This window comes from Tachypleus tridentatus, chromosome 10 (genome assembly GCF_004210375.1).
Source record: "Tachypleus tridentatus isolate NWPU-2018 chromosome 10, ASM421037v1, whole genome shotgun sequence".
NCBI lineage: Eukaryota > Metazoa > Arthropoda > Merostomata > Xiphosura > Limulidae > Tachypleus > Tachypleus tridentatus.
The window spans coordinates 153,052,780-153,076,578 of NC_134834.1; the positions used below are offsets into that span (position 1 = coordinate 153,052,780).

General features: G+C 36.0%; 1 protein-coding gene across 4 annotated transcripts in view; it reads right to left on the reverse strand.

The window, feature by feature from the left end:
* Nucleotides 1-834: 834 nt before the first annotated feature.
* LOC143230656 (fasciculation and elongation protein zeta-2-like) overlaps nucleotides 835-23,799 on the reverse strand; it is a 60,385-nt gene continuing 37,420 nt past the window's right edge. For all 4 annotated transcript variants that reach the window (XM_076464550.1, XM_076464551.1, XM_076464554.1 and 1 more), the window contains 7 exons: nucleotides 15,786-15,894; nucleotides 4,825-4,974; nucleotides 4,492-4,603; nucleotides 2,055-2,293; nucleotides 1,704-1,779; nucleotides 1,540-1,605; nucleotides 835-1,427 (listed from right to left, as the gene is read on the reverse strand). In XM_076464550.1, the coding sequence (XP_076320665.1) occupies nucleotides 1,411-1,427; nucleotides 1,540-1,605; nucleotides 1,704-1,779; nucleotides 2,055-2,293; nucleotides 4,492-4,603; nucleotides 4,825-4,974; nucleotides 15,786-15,894 (769 nt within the window). In that variant the 3' untranslated portion in view covers nucleotides 835-1,410. The remainder of the gene's footprint in view (nucleotides 1,428-1,539; nucleotides 1,606-1,703; nucleotides 1,780-2,054; nucleotides 2,294-4,491; nucleotides 4,604-4,824; nucleotides 4,975-15,785; nucleotides 15,895-23,799) is intronic.

Consider the following 23,799-nt stretch of genomic DNA (forward strand, 5'->3'; position numbering starts at 1 on the left):
AAAATATAGATTTGCTTTAATTATTCATGGGCATCATCGCACCCCTTGGGAATCATCTTCGCACACCCTAGGGGTGCACCCCTGGTTAAGAACCCTGTCTTAGGGGGAGGGGTTATATTGTAAAGTAGAAAAATACCGGAAGTTGTGTCTGCTGTAGCTTTGTTGGATAATGGTTTTTATTTGTTGCAAACTTTAGCCCAGTGAACCACTAAAGGTATAAACCTTTTCATAAATTACTACTAGGTCATTCATGTCATCATCCCGAAATGACGTCTTGGGTATATATGTGGTATTGTGTTTATACAAAATATCTATGCAGTAGTAATGCTGGTGTTTATTATTATAGATATTATTCAAGGTCTCAAAGTCAAAGTAAAACTAGGTCCAAATCTCCTGCTTCCAATGAATCACATTCAAGATCTAAATCTCCAAGTCCAAAAAGAATGAGGAATCTGAAGAAAGTAGACAGAAACCTAAGTTCAGATCCTCTTCTGATTCCCCTAAATACAAAACCACTTCCTCAAAACAGGAAGACTGATAAAAAATAACAAGTTTATGTACATACTATTTTATATTAAGAATGTTCTGTGTGGTAATATTCATTAACAAAGCTGATCATTGTTTCACGAGATCATGCAAACCATAAACTAAGTTCATTATACTGATATTTAAAAATGCAATTTTTATGGGGGTTTTTTGTTTTTTTTCCAGAAATGAAGGTAAGTATTCACAAGTGTCACTCATGTTTCATAGAGTATACATTGTGGTATGTGGTTTCTTGAATGTGCAACTGTATCATCTTTGTATCAGGCGAAAAAGTAATATTTCCGTAAGTGAAGACTTTCACAATTACTTTTATTGACTCAATTTTTAATACCAATACAATAAAATCACATGGTTAGAACTACTATTTAAGTAGGTATAAAAAGGCAAAGGATGTTTAGTTGGAGCACAAAAGTAAATACATACCAATAAATTAAAATGTAATTGAGACTTTACAACAGTGTTCTAAGCTTTAAAGTACATTAATAAAGTCCACAGCTATAGTTAATTTTCCATTCATAATAGAATGTACACAAAAACTTCATCAATATTTGAAAAGCAGTAGCTACCAAAGCATTAAAAGTGATGTGAATCTAAATGTGACCTCAAGAAAACTAGCTGAATACTTGTCAACTTTCTTTGCGTATTTACAAGAATTAACACAATTTTGTTCAAAGGCTTCAAATAATTTAGGTATGTCAGATTCCCCAGCTCATAAAAACACAGAGTTAAACAAAAATATCTATCACTACATGAGTATTTTCAGTACTGATAAGCTAAAAGTGTCCATTTTTCTCAGAGAGTAGGCCAGCAAGTCTAAGCAGGATCAATGGTGGAAGATTTTTACTCAGGCTGACACAAGCAGCTTCACGTTGGACATAGAACTGCAAATTAGATGTAAAGTAAAATGCATCAGAAACATTTTTGGTGAACACTGACATGTCTTTTAAGGAAGCTTGCTATTTTTAAAGACAGTGATAACTATACACAACTTACCTTTAAGAATATAGTCAGTCAGTAGGGTTGGAACGGTGGGACTGTCTTCGTTAATAGCTTGAAGGACTACAATTGAAACAGTATTAGTTTTTAATCACACCATCAACATTTCATTTTTTAATTAATATAGATTAAAAAATTTGTTTAAAATGTAAAATACTTACTTTTAATTAAGACTTGAAGAGTGTTGTTGTTTGGTGGACCATGTTCTGCATTATATGGAATGACTGTTGTCAAATACTTTAAAAAAAAAAAAAAAAAAATTATTAATCTCTTTAAAAGCACTATATACTTCTGGGGATTTGTTTACCCTCAGAAACAACAATTTTGACAAACCAGAAGTCTTTTGTCGGAGAGAGTAAGAAAAGGATTATGTGTAACAAATTAATAGTTTTCAATGTTAACATACTTTTTTAATAAATTTGACACCATGATAACTGAACAGTTTACACAATTAAAAGTAGCCAGGAATTACTATACAAATTGTAATCCATTCCAAGAATAAAGAACTTTACTTTTGGTTCTGCCCCACTACTGATTCCAGTTCGGCCTTTCTTCCTGTCAATATTATACTGCCGTCTCTTGTTCTGAATACTCAAAAGCAATGATATGAAGCTATTTTTCAGTTCCTTCTCAAACTCCAACTCATCCCTGAGGGCTAATTCTTGGATCAGTGTTTCTGAATGCTCCTTAACAATGGCTTCTAACTCGACCAACAACTCGTTTAATTCTGACGTACTGAGTGTTTTCAGCTCTGAAACATTATTGTATGGTATTTGTAACAGCTGTTTAAGTTATTACTCATGTTTTTCATTCAAACAAAAATTTATTGCTAGCAATAATTATGTAAATGTATATGAATCACTAGTTAGTTGGTATAAAGGATACACACAATTCACAAGATCAAATAAGTTGAACTATGCATTATTATACTATACGTGAGACACTTGCTTTATACGTAGCATTACACCTTATTTTTGTGTAGTTATTAATCTATAATTGTGTTTGTTTCTTTTTTGAATTTCGTGCAAAGCTACTCGAGGGCTATCTGCACTAGCTGTCCCTAATTTAGCAGTGTAAGACTAGAGGGAAGGCAGCTAGTCATCACCATTCACTGCCAACTGTTGGACTATTTTACCAGCGAATAGTGGGATTGAACGTCACATTATAACGCTCCCACGGATTCAAACCCGCGACCCTCGGTTTACAAGTCGAATGCCTTAACACACTTGGCCATGCTGGGCCCCTATAACTGTGAAATATTGTAAGTGTCCTGAATTACCACAGTTCAACTTTTTTGGCTATCTTTCGACTCCCCCAGACCAGCCCATACAGTCACAAGAATGTTCATATTAAGATTGTACAGGATGTGAATATTTCATTAACCTCTTTAATGAAAATATTTCACCACATTTGATGAAGCAAGACAGGAACTTCAAGCACACAAGATGTACACCCATCTAATGGCAATGCTCCTTAGGGAATGGCATGATGGATTAAAATTTGCATGTACTATCAGTAGCTGAGATCTTTTACTGTGTGTCACTGTAAAAGTTGCATATTGATTATGATCCTCAATTTACTAAAAAAAAAGATCACTTTTTCTCCAACTTTCTCATGTCACTGTTTGTGGTCCAGTTCCCCTTTTTTTAACCTCCTAATTTGAATCACCCACATCTCCAGTAAAACCACTCATTAGTAATATGCATCTTACTATTTTCCCACTACAATTCACAAGCCTACCTCATTTGTACCTTGAAAAACCTAACAACATTGAAGAAATCTGGTTTACTAACATGTGAGTTTCATGTATTTGTTACCAATCTACTGTTATATATTAAGAAATGCATTTAACTCGTAATTAAATGTGTATTGTGAAATTCCTGCCCATTCACTAACTTTGTGGAAGATTCTTGGGTATAAAAATCAATGTTTGTTTTACAAAAGCACTCGTGTGTTGTCAAGTATTGGTAAGCCAAACTGAAATTTCTAAAAATTCACTTAATACTTATAACATCTCCTTTGTGTCTTGTTTATAGTACCTGTTTAAAAAAAGTCACAATTTTCCACACAGTATCGTTAACCAACTGAAATGTTGATATTTGTGAAAATGTCTTGATAGTCAAATGGATACACTGATACTACTAAGCATAGTATGACTGCTTGTTCTTTTATAGGCTTTATACTGGTGTGCCATTTTAATCAACATGTTACTAGATGTGCAGTTCATTTTCACAAGATAAGAGAGTTGGTATTCCCATAATTTTGTTTTGTGTACCCATTTTTCAGCACTGTTTCCAATAGTATATGTCTGTAATATGGGTTTTAATATATTTATTGTACATTAGAAAGTTATATAATTTGAATGAACTGCTTGCTTTGGAGATAAGAAACAAACATTTATTTTCATACTAAAGTTAAAAATCAGATATTTTGCAGTTCTGACAAGTTTACAGTAAATGAATAACTTGTAAAGAAAAAAAAAACATTTAAGTTGGACTTAAAGTTTATTTTCTGAACCACACTATTATACTTAAGATAAAACCATTATGAAGTGCTTCTATTGCAATGTATCTTATTTCCATTCAACTTGAAACTGACCTATTATTACCACTTGTAAAAAAGCCAAAGTAGTGCTTATTGCATTGAAGCCTGAGACTAACCACATGCTATACAATAAAATATTCAAAAAAAGAACGTTAGAAAATTCTTTGCAATTATTTAAAGCTCTTCAACATCAATATCAGATGCAGTTTACTACTATGTTTTTGTAATACATAAAAACAAATTATTATTCATAATGAAATCTCAGTGTGCTATTGTATGGATTAATAAATGATTAGGTTTAAACTTTTTCAGGTTATGAATAATGCGGATTCATAGGTTAGCATGTTTCAAAAATTCCATTTCTAGCCCCTTTTGGTATTATAATAAAATACAATCATTACGTACTCTCTCCATTCACTAGAGAAGACAAGATAGCTTTTGTCTTGTCTACAGCTCCTAGGAGGTTATCTGGACTCAGGTCAGGACTGACATCCTCTGAAGATAGAGGCTCTTCTTGCTGTAAAAACAAAATTTATGAGTTGTTGCTTTTTAAGATGATGATCATGTGCAAGTGAAGCTATATATAAGCATATATACATTTTTAGCAAAACTGATTTGTACAACTCTTCATACCAATCCATTAGTATATTCTTTATTATGTCTTCAACATGAAAACATATTGTTAAATCCAGTTTGTCAACATATTCTGCATTATTTATTTAATTTACATTAAGGTACCTTCATGATTTCGTCTATTTCCTCCAGAACTTCTTCTGCTGTGAAGAGAGGTTCTTGCTGAAGACTAGAGAGGATCAAAGAATGCATATCCAGATCTCTAGCCAACTCTTCATCATCTGACAAGTCCAGATCTATCTCATCCAGGTAGTTCTGTTGAACAACAAAACTTGACTAAATAACTGAGCTCACATTGACAAAGGCTCCAAAAAATGTTTCTTCTGATAAACACCTTTTACTTCGGTCCAATATTTATAAGAGTTGCTACAAATGTTTTGGAAACAAAGAAATCAAAAGTTAATGTACTTTGAAAATAATGTAAAATTAATAATGAGCTTGAACTGATTCCATGCACCAAAGAATAACATCAAATAATAACAATGATCTAGTGAAAAGTATTCAACTACTAAATGTTGTCTTGTCATGCTAGAAATGAGAACAAATTGTCCTTATCCTACAGTAACTACTCAACCATCCATTATCACAAAAATAAACGACCTCAGGTTAAATTAAACCCAAGATCCATCCAACTTAAATGGCTTGGTTCATAACATAGTGGAGTGTTCTTTCCTTACACTATCAGATCACACGTAAGGCATACTTTCCAAATGAGAGGCACACTTACTTTGTTTCATACCACTAATTACACTGTCCAATGAGGAACTCTGTCTTAACTTCCCAGCAGTCTGGTACTTTGAAAGCAAGGATTTTCCCATACTCCTCCAGAAGGAATGGGGGAGAACACTAAATATGTACACTGATTGACTGCAATAGGTTACCATGACTAAAGACAGCAAGCACAAACCAGGTATGATCACAGACAATCTGGTAATGAGTTTTTCTGTCAAGAGTTAAACAGACTAGATTTTGTTATATACACACATAACAGGTAAGAAGTACAAATGGATTTAGTTAACACTTCCTTCACCCTTCTCTGTGTGAATTTTAGGTAAGTATTCCTTGTGATGCAACATTGACCATAAAATGGATTCCATTATCTTAAGATTAGGGACAGTGAGAGCAAATGATGCAATAAGTGAACAGATTATAGTGTGTGTTTTCTTACAGCAAAGCCGCATCAGGCTATCTGCTGAGTCCACTGAGGGAAAATGAACCCCTGATTTTGGTGTTTTAAATCCATATACTTACTGCTGTACCAGCAAAGGGCATTATAAAGAGAAAAACAACAATACTTTCCTAATCAGAGCCTTCAAGTATACCAGAGAATTGCAACTATAAGGAAGTGAAAGCCAGAAGCACAAAAAGCTGCCATGTGATGGGGATAAATGTATTAAGCATCATTTATATTTTGGCAAGTTTCATCCAAGGGAAGGCACAATCAAAGGTGATGTTATGAAGTTTATAGACTTTGCATCCAAAAGGAATGTACCAACTGAATGAAGTGATGAATCCACCTAGTCAAAGTTGAAAAATAGCAAGTCATTAGGAGATGAGGCATCCCACAGCAAAAAAAAAACAATAATGGTTTTTCATAAAATAAGGCAGCTTGAGCAAGATAGCGCAAGAAGTAATCATGGTCAGAATGACTGTATAAAGAAAAAAAAGAGAGTGATAGAAAAAAAACTACTGGAAATAAAAGGGCAGTTTGGAGATAAAATCAACTGTTTTCTGTGATAGAGTGGAAGAATCCAATGCCTAAATGTCAGAATGGTAATTTCCTGAAGTGAGTAAGAAGAAATACTTCTTCTGAAACAAGAGGAGGAAACTAGAGAGCCTGCAAATCAATGCAGAGAGGTTGTTTGTTTGTTTTTTTAATTTTGTGGAAAGCTACACAAGAGCTATCTGCACTAGCCTTCCCTAATTTAGCAGTGTAAGACTAAAGGGAAGGCAGCTAGTCATCACCACGCACTGCCAACTCTTGGACTACTCTTTTACCAATGAATAGTGGGATTGAACATCACATGATAACATACCCACTGCTGAAAGGGCAAGCACATTTGGTGTGATGGGGATTCAAATCCGCAACCCTCAGATTATGAGTCGAATGCCTTAACACACCTGGCCATGCCGGACCTAAATGAGAACTTCCCATGCCAGGAATCAATGCAGACAGGCCGAGTGAGAAGGGTAAATGGTGATGTAAGTGCTGAAGAAGTATTTAAATTTAGGGAAGGACCAAAGAAACAATATTTTGTGGAAAAATACACTCCATAACTAGCTTAAAGATAAACAAATAAACCTCTGTCAGAAAGTCAGACAAAATGTTAGTAAGATGGGGTAGAGTAATATGACCTGAAAGGTGTGTAAGGCTAATATGAAAGGATAGTAAGAACAACACAGAAAATGCACTACTTTGCATGAAAAGGTCAACATTCTTGAGAGAACCTAGATAAATAACATCTGTGAAAGATGGATGCCTATTTCTAGTAGTAAAGGGAACCCTGGAGGACAAAAGTACAAAAAGGAAAACTATCACTTAGTGAGGCAAAAAGGAACAGTTAGAATTCTCTGACAATGGGTGTTGCAAATAGAAAACATTGAGAAGGCAAAGAAGAGAATAATCATAAAGAAAGAGTTGGCCAGTTCTTGTTCAGATCATCCAAAGATAGAACTGCAAGTTTGGGAATGGATACCAATTGGATGTTGGGCGTTGAGAGGAGTCTTAAAGGCATTCTTTAGGGTACTCCCAAAGTGGGACCAAATGTACTGAAACACCAAAAAATGAAGACCACTTTGTGGAAAATAACTTGTCTGAAGGAGAGAAGAAACCAATGTTACCTCGTTCAAAGCTCTTATGATACAAAAAGCCAACACCTGAACATTATTACTGTGAGTTTAAGAGAAAAATTCAAAGAACCAATGCCACACTGACATTTAATGCAAGAAATGAAAGTGAGATTGTCCAAATGGATCATCACCAGTTTACCCATGAATTGAGAATAAACACAATGGCAAGCTTGATAAGCAACCAACATTTTTAAGACACTAATATGAAGAGACTGCTCTTCTGCCTACCAAAACCTCAAAATGATGGAGGTTCATAGAACTGGCCATCTGGATAAAAAGGTTCATTGGTTGGTTGATTTGGTGTTTTATAGCACAAAGCAGGAAGGCTATCTGCACCAAATATCAGGCAAAATGTTAATGTGAATTTAGTAAAATTCATAAAAGAAAATTAGGGTAAAACAAAACAAATTTCAAAAAAGACATCAATTGCATAAAACTAATGTTTACATCTAGTCTACAGCATTAAGAGAAAAACTACAGTGATACAATTTATAAAGAACTTTCTGTAGCATAATTGTAATTATCATAGCTCACCAGAAAGACTAACAGGTAAGTATAAAAACCACTTTCAGTCACCTGAAGTTAGTCTTTCCAGTCCTGGTTCCAAGTTATTTGACGTTATGGTCATTTTCAAAAAGGAAAGTAATAAAATTTCAAAAGACTTATAGCAAAATTTTAATAATAACTTGACAGGATGACTAACAGTAGTTCAAACAGCAGCATTAATCACCTGCAGTTGGCCTTTTCCATCCTGGTTTTGAGTTGCTTGACATTGCAGCCATTTTTTAATTTCAAATGAAACTAAATGGACTGTGATTCTTAAAAGGGAATCACAGTAAATAAGGTCTAATATATAATAAATTAAAAACTTGTATGGTATAAAAAAGATTAATGGCCTTAAGAAAACTAAAAACATTTCCAAGGTGGACAATGTCACTATCACCAATGACACTGTCTAACGTTATGGACAAATCTTTGGACAGAACACATTTGAAATGGTGCTGTCATCGAGAATCATAATGACGGCAAGACAGTAAAATGTGGTTTATTGTGACCTGAGCGATACACAGACAACACATTGGTGCATCAGTTCCAGATAAAAGAAAATAATGAGTTAAGGAACTGTGATCAATGTACAGTCTAGTTAGAACAACTTTCTCTTTCCGATCCTTACACAAGCAAGATGGCCAAAGTCCAGTACAGAGTTTTATTTGGAAAAACTTGTTTTCACATTGCTCACTCCATGTTGACTGCCAGCTGAGCCTTGAATACAGGACCATAGTCCATTTACGGAACCAGCATAGAGGTGATGGTGCCAGAGCAGACAGATTTAGCTGAAGCGTTGGCATCAGTGAGCTCATTCCCGAGAATACCAATGTGGCCCGGCATCCATAGATGTTTAAGAGAAATGGGCCATTTGGTTTAGAATATCAACGAGAAGAGGGTGTGAACTAACATGATGTGATTCCACGACCAGTATAGAACTAAGTGAGTCAGGATAAATAGTACAATTCAAATACTGCTTAGCTTCTATGTTATCCAAGGCAAGAGAAATAGCATACAGTTCAGCAGTGAACACAGAAACTGTAGAGGGGATTCTGTGAGCCCACACAGTCACCTGATTATGAACCGTCCATATAAATAGGAATGGAAGGATGGTTCAAAAGATGTTCAGTAAATAACAGACAATATTTCCAATCCAGAGTGTCTGCTTTTCTCAGATGACTTAAAGATAGGTCACATTTTAGAACTGTAAAAAGCCATGGTAGAATGGACTGACCAAGAAATACAGCAATATTACCTAATGATAGATCCAATTCATCTAACTGCACCTGGATATGAAGGCCAGAAATAGCAATGGCAGATTGTCTGTTCTCAAAAAGTATAGCCCACCAAAGAAGGAAAACACAACACTTGGGATTCTGTGATAAGGATCGAAATTTCAAAGCATACACTAAAGACAGTTGCAAATGGGGGAGGTGTAGAGTTGGTTCATGAGACTCTGAACTGGAAAAGTGCAGAAAACCCCAGTGCAGAGATGAAGTCCCTGATGATGATTGGGGTCCAGCATCTTCAAGGCTGAGGTCCTAGCAGAGCCATAAACCAATGGCCTGTAGTCTACTTTTGATTAAGACCACAATATGTTTTTAGCATATAGCATAGAACAACAATCCTCTCCCCAAGTGTGATACTCAAAACACAGGCCTGAGGGACTCCTGTTTCCTGTAGAAAAGAACAGGAAAGTGTCAAATCCACACGAACTTGGAATTTCCTGTCCATTAAAGATTTTTAATAAAAATGGGCAAATGGCCACATAACACAAATAAACAGAGGTCTCGCAAAATGCCAGACCTCCATGTTGTATCATAAGCCTTCTCAATGATAAAGAATATTGATACAAGATGTCTTTTCAGAAAGGCTTCCCTGATTGACATTTCAAGTCAAATCAGGTTGTCCATGGTGGAGCACTGTCGTCAAACCCACACTGGGTGGACAACAGGAGGTTGTGTGATTCAATGAACCAAAGAAGAAGAGCATTAACCATTCTCTCTAAGGTTTTACAGAGACAGCTTGTCAAAGCAATTGGATGGTAGTTTGAAGGAATCTTGCTTGGGATCCTTCCCAGGCCTAGAGAAAGGTAGGACAATAGCCTGGTACCAGGCATCAGAAAAACATTCCCCTGCCAGATCCAGTTAAAAACAATCAGAAGAATAGCAAGAGAAGCAGGAGATTGATGGAGCAGCATTTCATAGTGCACATCATCAAGACCAACCAATGTACTGCCAGACCGATGAAGGGCCAGTTTGAGTTCCACCAGTGTAAAGGGATGATTATAGTCATAGAAACAATCAGCTTGAAAGAAAAGAAGTGATTGCTCTGCCCAAGTCTTGATGGCTAAGAAGGTGGAAGCAGAAGTGCTAGATACCTGGCAAAAGATTTCACCTAGAATATCAGCAAAGCTCTGGTATCAGTTACTTCCTGGCCATCAGAGAGCAAGATCAAGAAGGGACAGAATTATACTGCCTACTGACATTTTAAATCTTGTCCCACATTATTTTGGAACTGGTGGTAGAAGATATACTGTTTGTGAACTCAGTCCAATATTTCTTCTGGCTTTGACATCTTACCCACCAAGCATGTGCTGGAAAGCGATGTGGTGCAAGAGTTTGAGATGCCTACAAAAAGTATCCCAGGCCCGTTTCTGACCTTTCATGCCATATAGCAGGCAGGATTCCACCATGGATGAGGATATTATGGAAAACATATCAAAGTTTTAGGAATAATACAGTCAGTCACTGCTGCCACAAAGTCATCTATTGATGGCTTACAGACAATGGCAGGATCAGGTTCTGCAAGAACTGTGGCATCGACCACAGCCAGTCTCTCTCAAAATTATAAGAAAATGATCACTGCCCCATAGATTTTTGTTCACCCTACATGCAAAATTAGAGATCAATAGCAGTAAAGGACTGACTAGGTACATGGAAATAAGTAGAAGAACTGCTGTTGAAAAGATAAAGGTTGTAATCAGAGAGCATATACTCTATGGGGCAACCCCTCCTATCAATATCAGCACTTCTCCAGTGGTGATGTCCATTAAAGTCCTTCAGGATTAAAAAAAGGCTGCAACTATTCTATGAGAGCATCAAGGTCTGATTGTTCATAGGTCTCTCCTGACAGGTGGAGAGAACAAATGGCAATGTTACGACCCAAGGAAACACGGTTGGCTATGGCTTCCAAGGGTGTGTCGAGTAGCAAAGACAGGGTGGGCACACTCTGATCAACCAACAGTGCCATCCTCTATGCACTCATTTGTCTTACAACCTGTCATTTCTGTACAAAGAAAACTGCTGAAAGGTGACTGTATTGACAGGTTTCAGAAATGTTTCCTGTGAGGAAAGGCAAATAGGATGGTAGGAAGCAATCAGTGTTTTGATGTCATCCAGATTATAATGTAAACCTTGACAGTTCTATTGCATCAAGGTGGCCATTTTTATTTGTGTGTAGGCAAACTAGTTGTAAAACCCTTCTGTTTACTGCCTTTATTTGAAGGTGGGGGGTGTCTATCGACCTCCATGGATCCTGTCCTGAGTCGATTGGGCAGGTCTTTGCTGTTGGAAGAGGATTCCAGAAACTGAGGACATGAATGAATGATTGTTTTGCATTCTGAGGTGGGAGAAGATGTATCTAAGGAAATGTCTGTACCTGGAACCAAAGGAAGTGGATCTTGGGATTTGTTGGAATGTATGCAAGAGACAGAAATGGGTGTTGAAGTTGATTTATCAACTTTTATATTCATGGAGATCAAAAGACTTCATTTGATTTGAGAACAATTCTTTTTGAGGTGCAGAGATCTGTCTGCACTCCCATTGCAGTAGTGGAACGAAGTGCAGCAACATACATCCGAGATGAAGTGGTGGACAGCATCTTTCGAGACTCAGGATAAGTAATGTTATGAATCATTTTCAAACGCACCTCTTTTTCTTCTAACCATTCAGAGCAAGAATGAAAGTAGGACATGTGAGAGCCATCAAGGCATCATGGTCCTTGCCACCACAACGAGCACACATCAAGAAACCATGACATGATGTCTTTGAGTGGCTGAACTGCTGGCACTGGAAACATCAGAGAGGGTTTGAAATGTATAGCCATACCCTTCAATTAAGATAACCTGCCTTAATGGTGACAGGTGGACGTGATGATGCAAATGTCAGAACGAGGACACTGGTCAGCATCTTAATTCCATCCTTGCGAGAGCACACACACCTCACTGCAGAATCTTGAGTGGAGAAACCAGGAAGAATCTCTGACTCGAGAATGTTCCTCAAATCCCTCTCAACAACAGCTCTTCATAACAAATTCAATGTAGCATAAGCCATAACCTCAATAGGTGTATCCCCAATTGCCCTTGAATGCAAGAGGAATTCACTGTGTTGAGATGTGGATGCTTCCATCTATATGTCACCAGATCGAAGCTTTTTCACAGACTCTGGGAAGCCAGGAAGTCCTTCCAGTCCTTTCTGAATGAAAAAGGGAGACATTTGCCCTAAAGGTTTGTCTGAAAGAAAATGTTGTATGAGAAAATGAGGTACAACAGGTGTAACAGACGTTGAAGATTGCTGCTCAGAATCTTTAAAACCTGATCGTTTACCTACAGACTGTTTTTCACTACTTTATTTTAATTTTTATTTGGAGGATTCACAATAAAAAAAAGGAATATTTCAGTGCTCACTGATCCCATCCACCATGGAACACTACAAGAGAATGCACTACAATGCCAAACAAGGACACTGCAGCAATGCTGGTACTTGGTTAACCCTAGCCCAAATGGACCAGCCAACTGACCCAAGGGGGGCCCACTCCAAGGCTGCCCATCTGCAGGAATTCAAGACCAAAGTGGCATGTTATAGTTGGACCCCTCAACCACCAGGATCATCTCCTCCCTTTCACGGGTCACCACACATGACAAACACATGGGTGGATGTTTAGATCTCAGAGAAGGAAAACTGAAAAAACAGAACCTTCCCTGTGAGGTACCCTCACCATGTACAGGAATCCACACCAGGTGGAGATAAGGAGGCAACTGTATATAGATGCAAAGCATGTCAAATAGAAAGATAAATACCCAAAGTTGTATTGGAGTGATGGAACCACCACAACAGACAGATGAAGGTAAAGTCACAAGAACTGAAAAGGAATCCTAGAACAGATTTAACTGACTGCATGCAGTCCTTTAAAGAAGGTACACAAGTGCATCCAAAAAGAATAGTGGATTGTAGGGAAAACCAGAATCCCCTAAAATAAAAACCTCTGATGCAGTTAGAGAAAAACTGAAAAGTCATGGAAACCAGAATCTCCATGGCATAAAGACACATTGGCTAAGCCCACCCTGCATGTGAACGAGAAAGATAACCAAGTGGATCAGATACTGAGTGGGAGTAAAGAAAGACTTAAGCATTTGATCAGTTCACACAGATGAAATGTGTTTCAAGGTAGAAAGGAAGTTGTCTACACAGAACCACACTAAGATACGGCTTCCAGGAACTAATCACCCATATAAGTGAAGATTCAAAGAATTCATACACCAAGCAAATACTTGCATAACTTGAGTGAAAATATAAAGGTCCATAACTAACTGGAAGGAAAGATCTGGAACTGAAGAAAACTAATTCTGGAGAAACTAGTAAAAGCAAAAGGATCATAGACAATTCAGGATGTAAAGAAATGCATCTGAAACATTTATTTTTGCTATCCACAACTCAAGAAAGAATACCAATCTTAGATTAAGAAAATCAAACACCTTTAAATGAGGAAAATCAAGAAATGAATTCATGACAGGGTGCCAATTCCCCATTCTTCTTGGGGACAAAGAAAAGATGGGAATAAAAGACCTAAGCTGGGTCAAGAATTTACTCTTCAGCCTCCATAACCAGTAGAGGATACATCCATTGAGGTGGTGAAAACATATGGCATTGAAAAATTTTCAGACAAGGGGTCGGGGAATATGAAACAGAAAAATACCATAAGAAAGCATCTGCAGGATTCAAAGATTGTTTGCAAAGGGAGTTCACAAATATGCAAATAAAATAATGGAAGCTGATTTCCCTTGGGACCTGAGCAAAAAGGAGGGAAAAAAGGGACATTTCCAAGAACAGCAATGGCCAGCCCTGCAGGAGGGGAACAACATGAATGGAGAATGAGATGAGGAACAGCAAAGGAGAAACCCCACATGATTCCCAAAAGACAGACAACCTGTTGAGATACTTGCAACTTTGTAAGGCAGGGAAAACTGTTGGCAAGCAACCCAAGATTTCAAAATATCAAGAACATCTACAAAGACTTCATCATAAAGGAAAGTACCAAGATGAAGGTGTCCGAGGTAAGAGGGAGGGAGATGCACACCTAAAATGGAAGAAGTGCTGACCAAAAAACTCCAAAAGCAAAGAAATCACATAAAAAAGATATGCCAGTAAAAGAAATTGAGATCAAGGAAGGCAGACAAGTATAAATGAATCTCTGTCAAACCTGCTAGGGTCAGAATGGAAAATCCCTGAAAGATGACCAATTTTAGATAAATAGCAAAGAGGCTGCAAGATGACAAGATGAAGTAAAATAAGTAAGAGACAAAATAGAAGAAGTGGGCACTCCAAGCAGGAAGGAGAGATGTCATGAATTGAGGAAAAATATACACAGGTTTATGACATTGACAGGTTATATAAAAAGTCACAAAGGTAAAGAAGTTGAAACTGACATGGATCAGCATGCAGCTGAAACAAAAAAGAATTAGCACTATTAATACTTTTTTTTTTTTTCTCAAATAAGGATATGTAAAATAAGGCCATAACTGAATAAAAACTTCTGATAAAAGCATTAAAAATTGTACAATTTCTAATCTGATTCCACATTGAAAAGTCCACTTTTCTAAGTTTATTTACACTTAAGCACTCAGAAAAGGACATGACTACTGGCAGTTAATTGCTTTTCCTCTAGTCAGCAGTTCAAAATCCATGACAGTAGCCTTATTAGCTTTGCTAAAACAAAGCCAGGGCAAGCAAAATCAGTAGCAATAGGAATCACACCTAAAACCTTCAGATCATGAGGCTCATCCAAATGTACTGAATAACAAATATAATGACAATATTTTGATTACCTGGATAGTTTTAATGATCAAAACTTATATATTTAGAAATTCTAATTTCAATTAGTTAATTATTTTTATGACATTTACTAAAACCATAACTTCAGTTAATCACTAATGGAATAACTGAAAATAACAATAACCAGAAACACTAATTTCAATTAGTTAATTATTTTCATGACATTAATCAATTAGTTCACATGATATAACTGCTGCTCATAGGTAATTAATTATACCAATTAGCTAACTAATTTGCCTAGCTCTAATGTACATTTGTCTCATTTTGAAACTATACTATGATGCATGTCCAGTTATATATTCATAATGTTAATGTTTAGCTAATTTTGGAAATAATTTAAGCTCATAATGTCAGCTAAGTACCTGTAATGTTAACATCCAGTTGTTTTATTTCTGAAGTAGCCTAAGCTCTACTTATCTATAATATTAATGTCCAGTTTGTTTTGCAACTACAATAAGCTCTGCATGTCAACTGAGTACTTATTGTTATAACACATCCAGTATCACTCCATAAGCACTGTAATTAAAGTTACTTGTTTAAAAACAGAGTTCTACTTACTTTCTGTTCATTTAAGTTCAAAGCTGGCAGTTGCAGCTTTCTAGCATATGACTTGGACCAGTCAATAGGTAGGATGTTCCCAAAGTTCCCTGTTATGGTCCACCACATCCTAAAGAAAAAGACTACTCTGTACTAACCAAAACTTAATAAGCATCATGCTGTTGTCAAGGGAATGAGAGAATAATATAAAACTTGGCATTATGTTATTGTACTATATGAAGAAGTTGAAATGAGACTTGTAAAAAAATTACTACTGCTACAAGTACACTTAAAGTAGAGCCTAAATGATCATTTTAAAAATAATGGGCAAAAAGGGATTGTGTACTTTTTATCATAGGTGTACACATCTCTGAAAACTAGAGTATTTGGAATGAAGTTTTAATTGGGATAATAATAAAATAGATATGTGCAGTAATAATTCTAATAGACTGATTTAAATTTAACCTTGGTATGTGCAATTACCTTGCAAAGTTTCTCTGATAGTAGAAAGAAAGATAAGGGTTTTAAACATAGCAACAGTTGCTTTAAACTGAAATTTAAATGTCCAAAATTGCAGAAATTAAAGGTCAAATTGTATTTATATTTAACCATGTACACACATAAATCCTAAACATACTTTATAAGTGGCATAACTTTGCTAGGTTTTGTTTTTACCAATTAAATAATTTTTTCCTAACATAATATCTATTACTTTTATTGAAACAAACTCTGTCTGATATACATTTTCAACAATGGCTTTCATGTTATGACTTACCAACAAAAGTATAACCTGATACTGTTATTAGTCTATGTACTGAAAGTGTAAAATACAATATCTAAATATCAAACTGGAAAAACTAGTTAATTTGCATCTCCATTCATCAGAAAATATTTTCTCATATGCATTTTAAAAAATTAGGATTGCTTGAAAAATAATTTTAAATATTATATTTTGGCAATCAGTTGTGTTTGTTGTTGTTTAGATTGTAGTTGGTTATATATAGCTTGTATGGAAACAAGTTTTGCCTGACCCATCAAAACATTTGTTAGAGCTTTGCAAAAGCATTTACACTATGAAATAAAAAAGTCTAATTTAGGTCAGAGAATAACATTATAAATTTATTTATTGATAACATTAAGTATGGTAAAGCTTAGCCCTAAGTAGAGTCAAAAACATACAGAAGTTACAATGCTGATTTAATTGTTTATCAAATATAGGCTATATGTAATAAAGGCTTAACTAATGTTAGGCCTAAAATGAGTGGACTTGTAGATTTCAATGTCTGCAATTATAATTTTTTGTACTATTTTGAAATTGAAAGTTCTGGAACATAAAATTAATACTTGGCATTCATTTGTTTCCTGTTAAGTTAGTTAATGGGAAATACAACTGATCATAAGTTAGACCTATGATCTTGTTTTTAAAATTATCTCGTATGCTTGTAGCTGATCTGCCCAGGAGATTAGTTGTCAATGTTCACAACGCCAATCTGTCTCTTTTTAAAGAGGTAATATTACAATAAAGATGCTAGTTCCACCAAAAATATTTTGCAGATCTCTGCTAGTACTGTCATGTTTAAACATTCTTTTAAAATATAATCTACATGATTTTGTACAAAAATCCTACTTCAAAGCAACATTCTTCCCCACCCTCAAAAAAAGTAGAGTATAACTATTTGAATTCTGCTTTTACTTAATAGTGAATATAGCCAATACAATGCCACTGGCAGCTCAGTTCATCATATACATGTTGTTTTTAATATTTAATCATAAAATCCTTTAATTTTTATCATATCACATATCCTACCAGAAACTTTACTCTTATCCTACTCTAGACATGAATAACAAGGAATTCTACAGTTTACAAGGAAAAAAAAGGAAGAACATGTTATATAACACTACTTCTTCCATGTCATTATAAACAAGACTGGGAAACAAATTAGTGGTTTATGCACAAGAAACCTTTATTCAAGTTACATACAAATCAGATTTTTAGGATGAAGATGAATAACAGCATTATATATGTACTTTATTTTAAAGTGACATTTACATATTTTTACTTTATTTTGAATTATCTTTACTACCAGAAGAACTGGTGAATCAGTGAGCTGATCTTGTCCCTAGACCAAGCCACAAAAGCATATTGGGAATGGGAGAAAACTACATTATATCCTGAGGACTACTAGACAGCCTTTGTCATGTACCATGAGTTATACATTCTTTAAATCATTACATTTAAAAAGCAGTAGTAATGTTTGTTTGCAAACTGTAGGCTCAGTTTGCATTTTAGTTCAATTTGGTATAGTTGAAAATCTCTCTTCTAGCTACTGATTTTAGAAATTTAAAAGATTGATTTCTTTTTTATTATAGTATTAAATCTTACTTATAAAACTAATGTACAATAACACAGTCATAAATAAGATATTAAGTAATTCATCAGATGTTGATATAAAAATACAATACAAAGTTTTCACTTCACTTAATAAACTTTATGTATTGAATAGAAGTTGTAGGTTTCTTTTGCAATTAAAAAATTATAATTAAAGGTTTATGCACACAATTGGGTCCTGTAATAAAACTAGAAAAAGGAGATTTATTCAATTAACTGAAATGATGATTAAATTAATTAATCAAAATTAATATTACCAATTATTACTATTTTTGATTTACGACCTGTCATGAAAATAATGAAGAAAGTCTCATGTTTCTTACCCAAAAATGTATTTCACATAGATACTTATTCACTGCATCACTATGAGCTTATTACCTTACATGTACATCATAGGCTTTGTACAATCTCCCACCCAATAAAACCTATGACATAATCATCACAATACTGTAGTCCTCCACCAACAGAAGTGGATCACCTAGTGGACCAGCAACAATTGAGGACTACATCATTTTGAAGCCCAACTTCTTAGTTATTCATTCAGGCATTACATTATCATCACAGATAAATTTATAGGTGGGGAGAGGAAGAAACTGCTTGGAAGATATTGTGATAGGGTATCCAGCCTATATTTCAAACATAGGGTGAACCTAGGCAGTCTCTTGCTGGGGAGGGAGGCACCACTCACACAGGAAAATTTCCCTATTGATAAACCCAGCAACTACACACTTAGAAATTATGGGTTCTCCCATGTTCCACTAGAAGAAAAAGGAATATGCTTTGCAGAGAACACCAGAAAGTGTGAGTGGACCACTGTTATAAAGAACAGTCATACAGAATTACGTCCCCCTAAGAGACAGCACAATGCATTTCTATGACTAAAGGCAGCAAACATGAGCCAAAAGTAAAAGGTGTAGAAATGACCACATCAATTATACATATACACTGCCAAAGAAATTTCGTAGAAAAACCCACGTTAACAATGGGCACTGAATACAGGCAGAGAGATTTAACAATTTCCATTCTCTCTTGCTTGTGATGATTTTGAGTTAAGTATTCCCTGGAGGCAATAACAGCCATTCATAAATTGTGGTTTCTCATGTAATATTTCATCCCAGCAATCTTGCCTTCATCTGTTCAGTTATTACTATTATTATTTGGTTCTTGTTAAGAGCCCCATAATTTATTAGAATGCGTACAACAAATCACTGGTACATAAAGAGAGGTACCATGAAATGTATGAATAAGATGTAGATTACTGAAAAAACACAACAGGCAAGATGCATCACACTAAAGCTTCTAGACTGACTAAAAAGCAGCAGCTGGAGAGAGATGAAAATATGAGACCTAAGAGACTGCAATGATATAAGCAATAGGAAACAAATACCAGATGAAATCTACATACCAGCTTTTGAGGCCTCCAAATGTCAGCAACCAAAAGAGGCAGGAAAGGCTGTAACATGCCAAAACTGGCAAGACAAAAAAGCATATGGGCTAACTGAAATGAAAAATGTGCAAAACAGATGAGTTGGTGAACCCAACCAATTAAAGTGAAAGATGGCAACTTCCAAGAGGTGGAAGAGGTTTGTCACTGTAAAAATAGGCAATGACAATTTCCAAAAAAAGGGACAGTCCAAGCTAAACAAACAGCCTGTGCAGGACATGAAAGGCTACTTGGATCAGAATAATCATACAATGATGAAACAGAAAGGAATGATACAGGAGAAAAACATTTAATCATCCCCTTGTTAACCCAAGTCTTTAAAAGAAAGGAATGGACTGCAAGTAACATTGTTTAGTTCCTATAACAGAGTACAAGAGGCATCAAGAATGTAAATGCTTAAGTGACAACAATAACAAGTTAAGAGAAAAGAAAATATGTCTTGAAAGGAAAATAATACAAAGAAAATGTTAAAAAAAAAAGACACACAAAGATTCCAGTAGGGGAAAGGGACTGGACATGGGTTTAAAGAAAATATTACTGCTTGACAAGAGGTAAAAGGTTGTGAACAATGCCACACAGTAACCTGCAATAGGTGAAAATGATACTACCTAGATGAAAAGCCAGCTAAAGATGGAAGCACAATTTGGAAAATCAGGATAAACCAGCTGAAAAGAGTAGCCCATGCATGTCAACAGATGGCAAAAGTAGAAGACTGACAAGAGTGAGAGAGAAAATGGACTACACCATAGTAAAATTCCATACATCACATATGGGACTTAACAAATCACACACATGAAGATGAAGACACTGTCATGAAAAATGAATGACTGAGATTGACAGGGGAGGGGCCTATAAAGTGGGAGTCAGAAAAACATCAACTATAGATATTCTAAAATGGGAATACATCCAATGGAGGACTGAAGGATATAAGGGACCACTCTTTAGAATGGATCACATAAAGGCAAGAAAACCAATCTGCCAACAGATACAAATCCTCGGGGCAAGAAAAACAATCTGCCACCAAATATAACTCCTCAGGGCAGGAAATGTCACTAGATGAATATCTCAATTGTAGGCTTAAGAAATGAGGTCAAAAACATGAAGGTGCATGTTCCAGTAGTAAGTGCTTTCCTAATGGTTAACTGAAATAATAACAGTAGAACTGTCTCAATATTATCAGAAAACAGTAACTGAAGACGAGGGCAAGCCAAATAAAATGTAGTTACCTCCAAAAAGTTGATATGCAGAGAACACTCCTCTAGAGAATAGACCCTAGAGAGAATAGTGGTGTAGAAAGCAATCCCTTAACCAGAAAAAGAGGCACTGGTGAAAAAATACAAGTCAGATTAAGATAGGAGTGGTACACATGAGGGTCAGTTATAATGATCAAGCCACAATGATATAAGGACAAACATGTAAAGGCACATAAGGGAATGTAGAACATGTTTCACACATTCTACAAAACCTATATGTATGCACAACCAAGAGAAATCAGGGCTCCAAAGGAGGAAAAATTAATCAAATGCAAGAGAAGTACCTTTGGTACAAAAAACTCTTATCACACAAATATGCAAGGTAGATGGTTAAGCCTACTTCACATGAAAGTTGAGAAAAAGTTGACAAGATTAAGCCCTATCCATACAGGTGTTGAGGGAAATCCTCAAATGGACAAAGAATTCACTGGGTCAAAATTTACTTGAAATTTAAAATCAGACAGTCCAGGTAAGAGCCCTTCCAAAGAATAGTGGAGGTAGTAATTGCCAGTTCGAGTCGAGATGAAGCTATAAAAAGCCACACAACTATATAATAACAGAAATTAAGGCTCAAATGATGCATTTGCTGAGCAGGGGAATGCATAATTTAGCTGAAAACATAAATGGCTAATAACTAGGCTAAAGAAAAGAGCATGGAACTGAAAGATATGACCACTGAGGCCAAAACAGGGAAATAATAGGAATGTAAAGGAAAGCATTTCAAACACATTTTGGATGAAATTTGGTTGAGAGAGAGAGGATTCAGAACAGATTGAGATAGTCATCTGTCATGAATCAAAGAACAATAAAAGGGCTCTGAAACAAACTGACAATTAGACACCAAACTCCCACACTTTATGTGGATGATAAAAAGGAGGGGGAATAAATGCACAGAGTGGGGTAGAAGACAAGTTCTATAGCTTCTACCACCAACAAGGAGAACACCACATCCTAAAGATGCAAAGGATCAGTACAAAAAGGATATGAAAAAGAAGAGGTGGACCATGAAAGAAAAGAAAAATGAAGAAAATGAATATGTAAAACCCTAGGGTCAGTGAAGGAGGAATGACACAGGAGAGTAAAGTAGGAGAAAAAGACACTGATGTGACCAGAACCCAGAACACTGCACAACAATTTTTTTGAAAAGTTTTGCTTCCTGAAAAGTTTTTGCTGATTGTAACAGGTACCTGGTGGGTATGCACAAATATAGTTTTGGTTTTGCTTCATCACATAGAAACTCTAAGAAATAGACAGTTAACTGTTTACCAGTAATAATGTATTTAATTGCGTTTACGTTTCTAATACACTATGAAGTTCAACATAATTAAAAGTGTTTTGCTCCTGATTTTCATTTGTATTCAATGTCCGGTGCATCACTTTGCAATGTCTAACAGTAGTCAGCAAGAATTGATGGATTTCAGTGACTCTAATATCAATTTTTCATTGTAGCAATGTCCTGGTGAAACCTTTCACCATGTTCATCACTGAGAGCACTGAGATTTGCAGGGAAGAAGTCCAAGTGTGAATGGAGGAAATGAATCTTGAGTGGCATGTTGCACTTCATTGTTTTGTATGCTTTGAGAAGTTTGTTTACAAGCTTAATATAATGTGGGGCTCTGTAATTGCCAAGAAAATTGTCAACAACATCTTTGAAGGCTTTCCAGGCAATCTTTTCTGGTCCAACTAACAGATCTTTGAACCGCTTGTCACTCATAACATGTCTGATCTGAGAGCCAACAAAAATGCCCTCTTTGATCTTGGCCTCAGTTATTCTTGGGAACATCTATCTTAAATAACAAAAACCTTCGCCTTCTTTGTTCATTGCTTTCACAAAATTCTTCATAAGTCCCAATTTTATGTGAAGAGGAGGCAATAAAATTTTTGCCAGGTTGACAAGCAGTTCTTGTGCCACATTTTTCTGTCCTGGAACTAACTTTTTACAGAATGGCCAGCTCTGTCTAGAATAATGTGACTCTTTGGCATGACTATCCTATTCACAGATGAAACAACAGTAATTTGTATAGCTAAGCTGCAGTCCCAGTAACAGGGCAACAACTTTTAGATCTCCACAGATATTCCAGTTGTACCTGCTGTACTGGATGTACTTCAGTTCTTGTAGGTACCTTTCATGTATGCTGCATAGACAACATGTATTGAAGGGTGAACGATATCATTGTGTAACAGAACAGCTTTGAGGCTTAATACTGATGGATTAATAAAGAGATGCCACACTTGCAGGTCATAGTCACAACCCAAAGCAGAGAACAATCCTTCGATGTCAACACAGAAACAGAGACTGTCAACATGTGCAAAGAATTTGGTTATATCATCTTGGTGGTTTCGAAAAACAGAAATTTTTCGAACCTGGTGACAGTAAACACCATTCCTGCAGTCTCAAACCAAGCAATTCGGCTTTTGCTTTTGACAGGCCCAAATCTCTGACCAGATTGTTAAATTCTGACTGTGTTATGAGATGTGGATCACCTGAGGAGCATGGTTCAAAATCCGGATCAATGTCACTGCATTGCAGTTTCTTCATCTGCTTCGTCTAAGGTCCATTCCTCTGGTGGTTTTGGAATTGGAAGACTGTCGTCATGTAGCATGGGTCTCATTGCTGAAGGCAGATTAGGGTATTCAATTGACTTCTGCCAAAAACAAGACACATTAGTCAAACAGAAGTAACAGTCCGTCACATGGCCTTCCTGTTCTCACCATATCACTGGGACAGCAAACAACATTGTCTTTTGACTGCCACTGAGCCAGGCTCTCAGACAAACAGCACACGTCACACAACAAATGTGAGGTGCCCATTCCTAGTCCTGATCACCAATTTTACAGCCGAAATTCAGAAGATATGCTTTCTTCACAAGAGCAGGCATTAAGCATCTCTCATGAACAAGCAAAAATTTGCCACAAATACATAATGTATTGCGGCTGTTACGACATTGA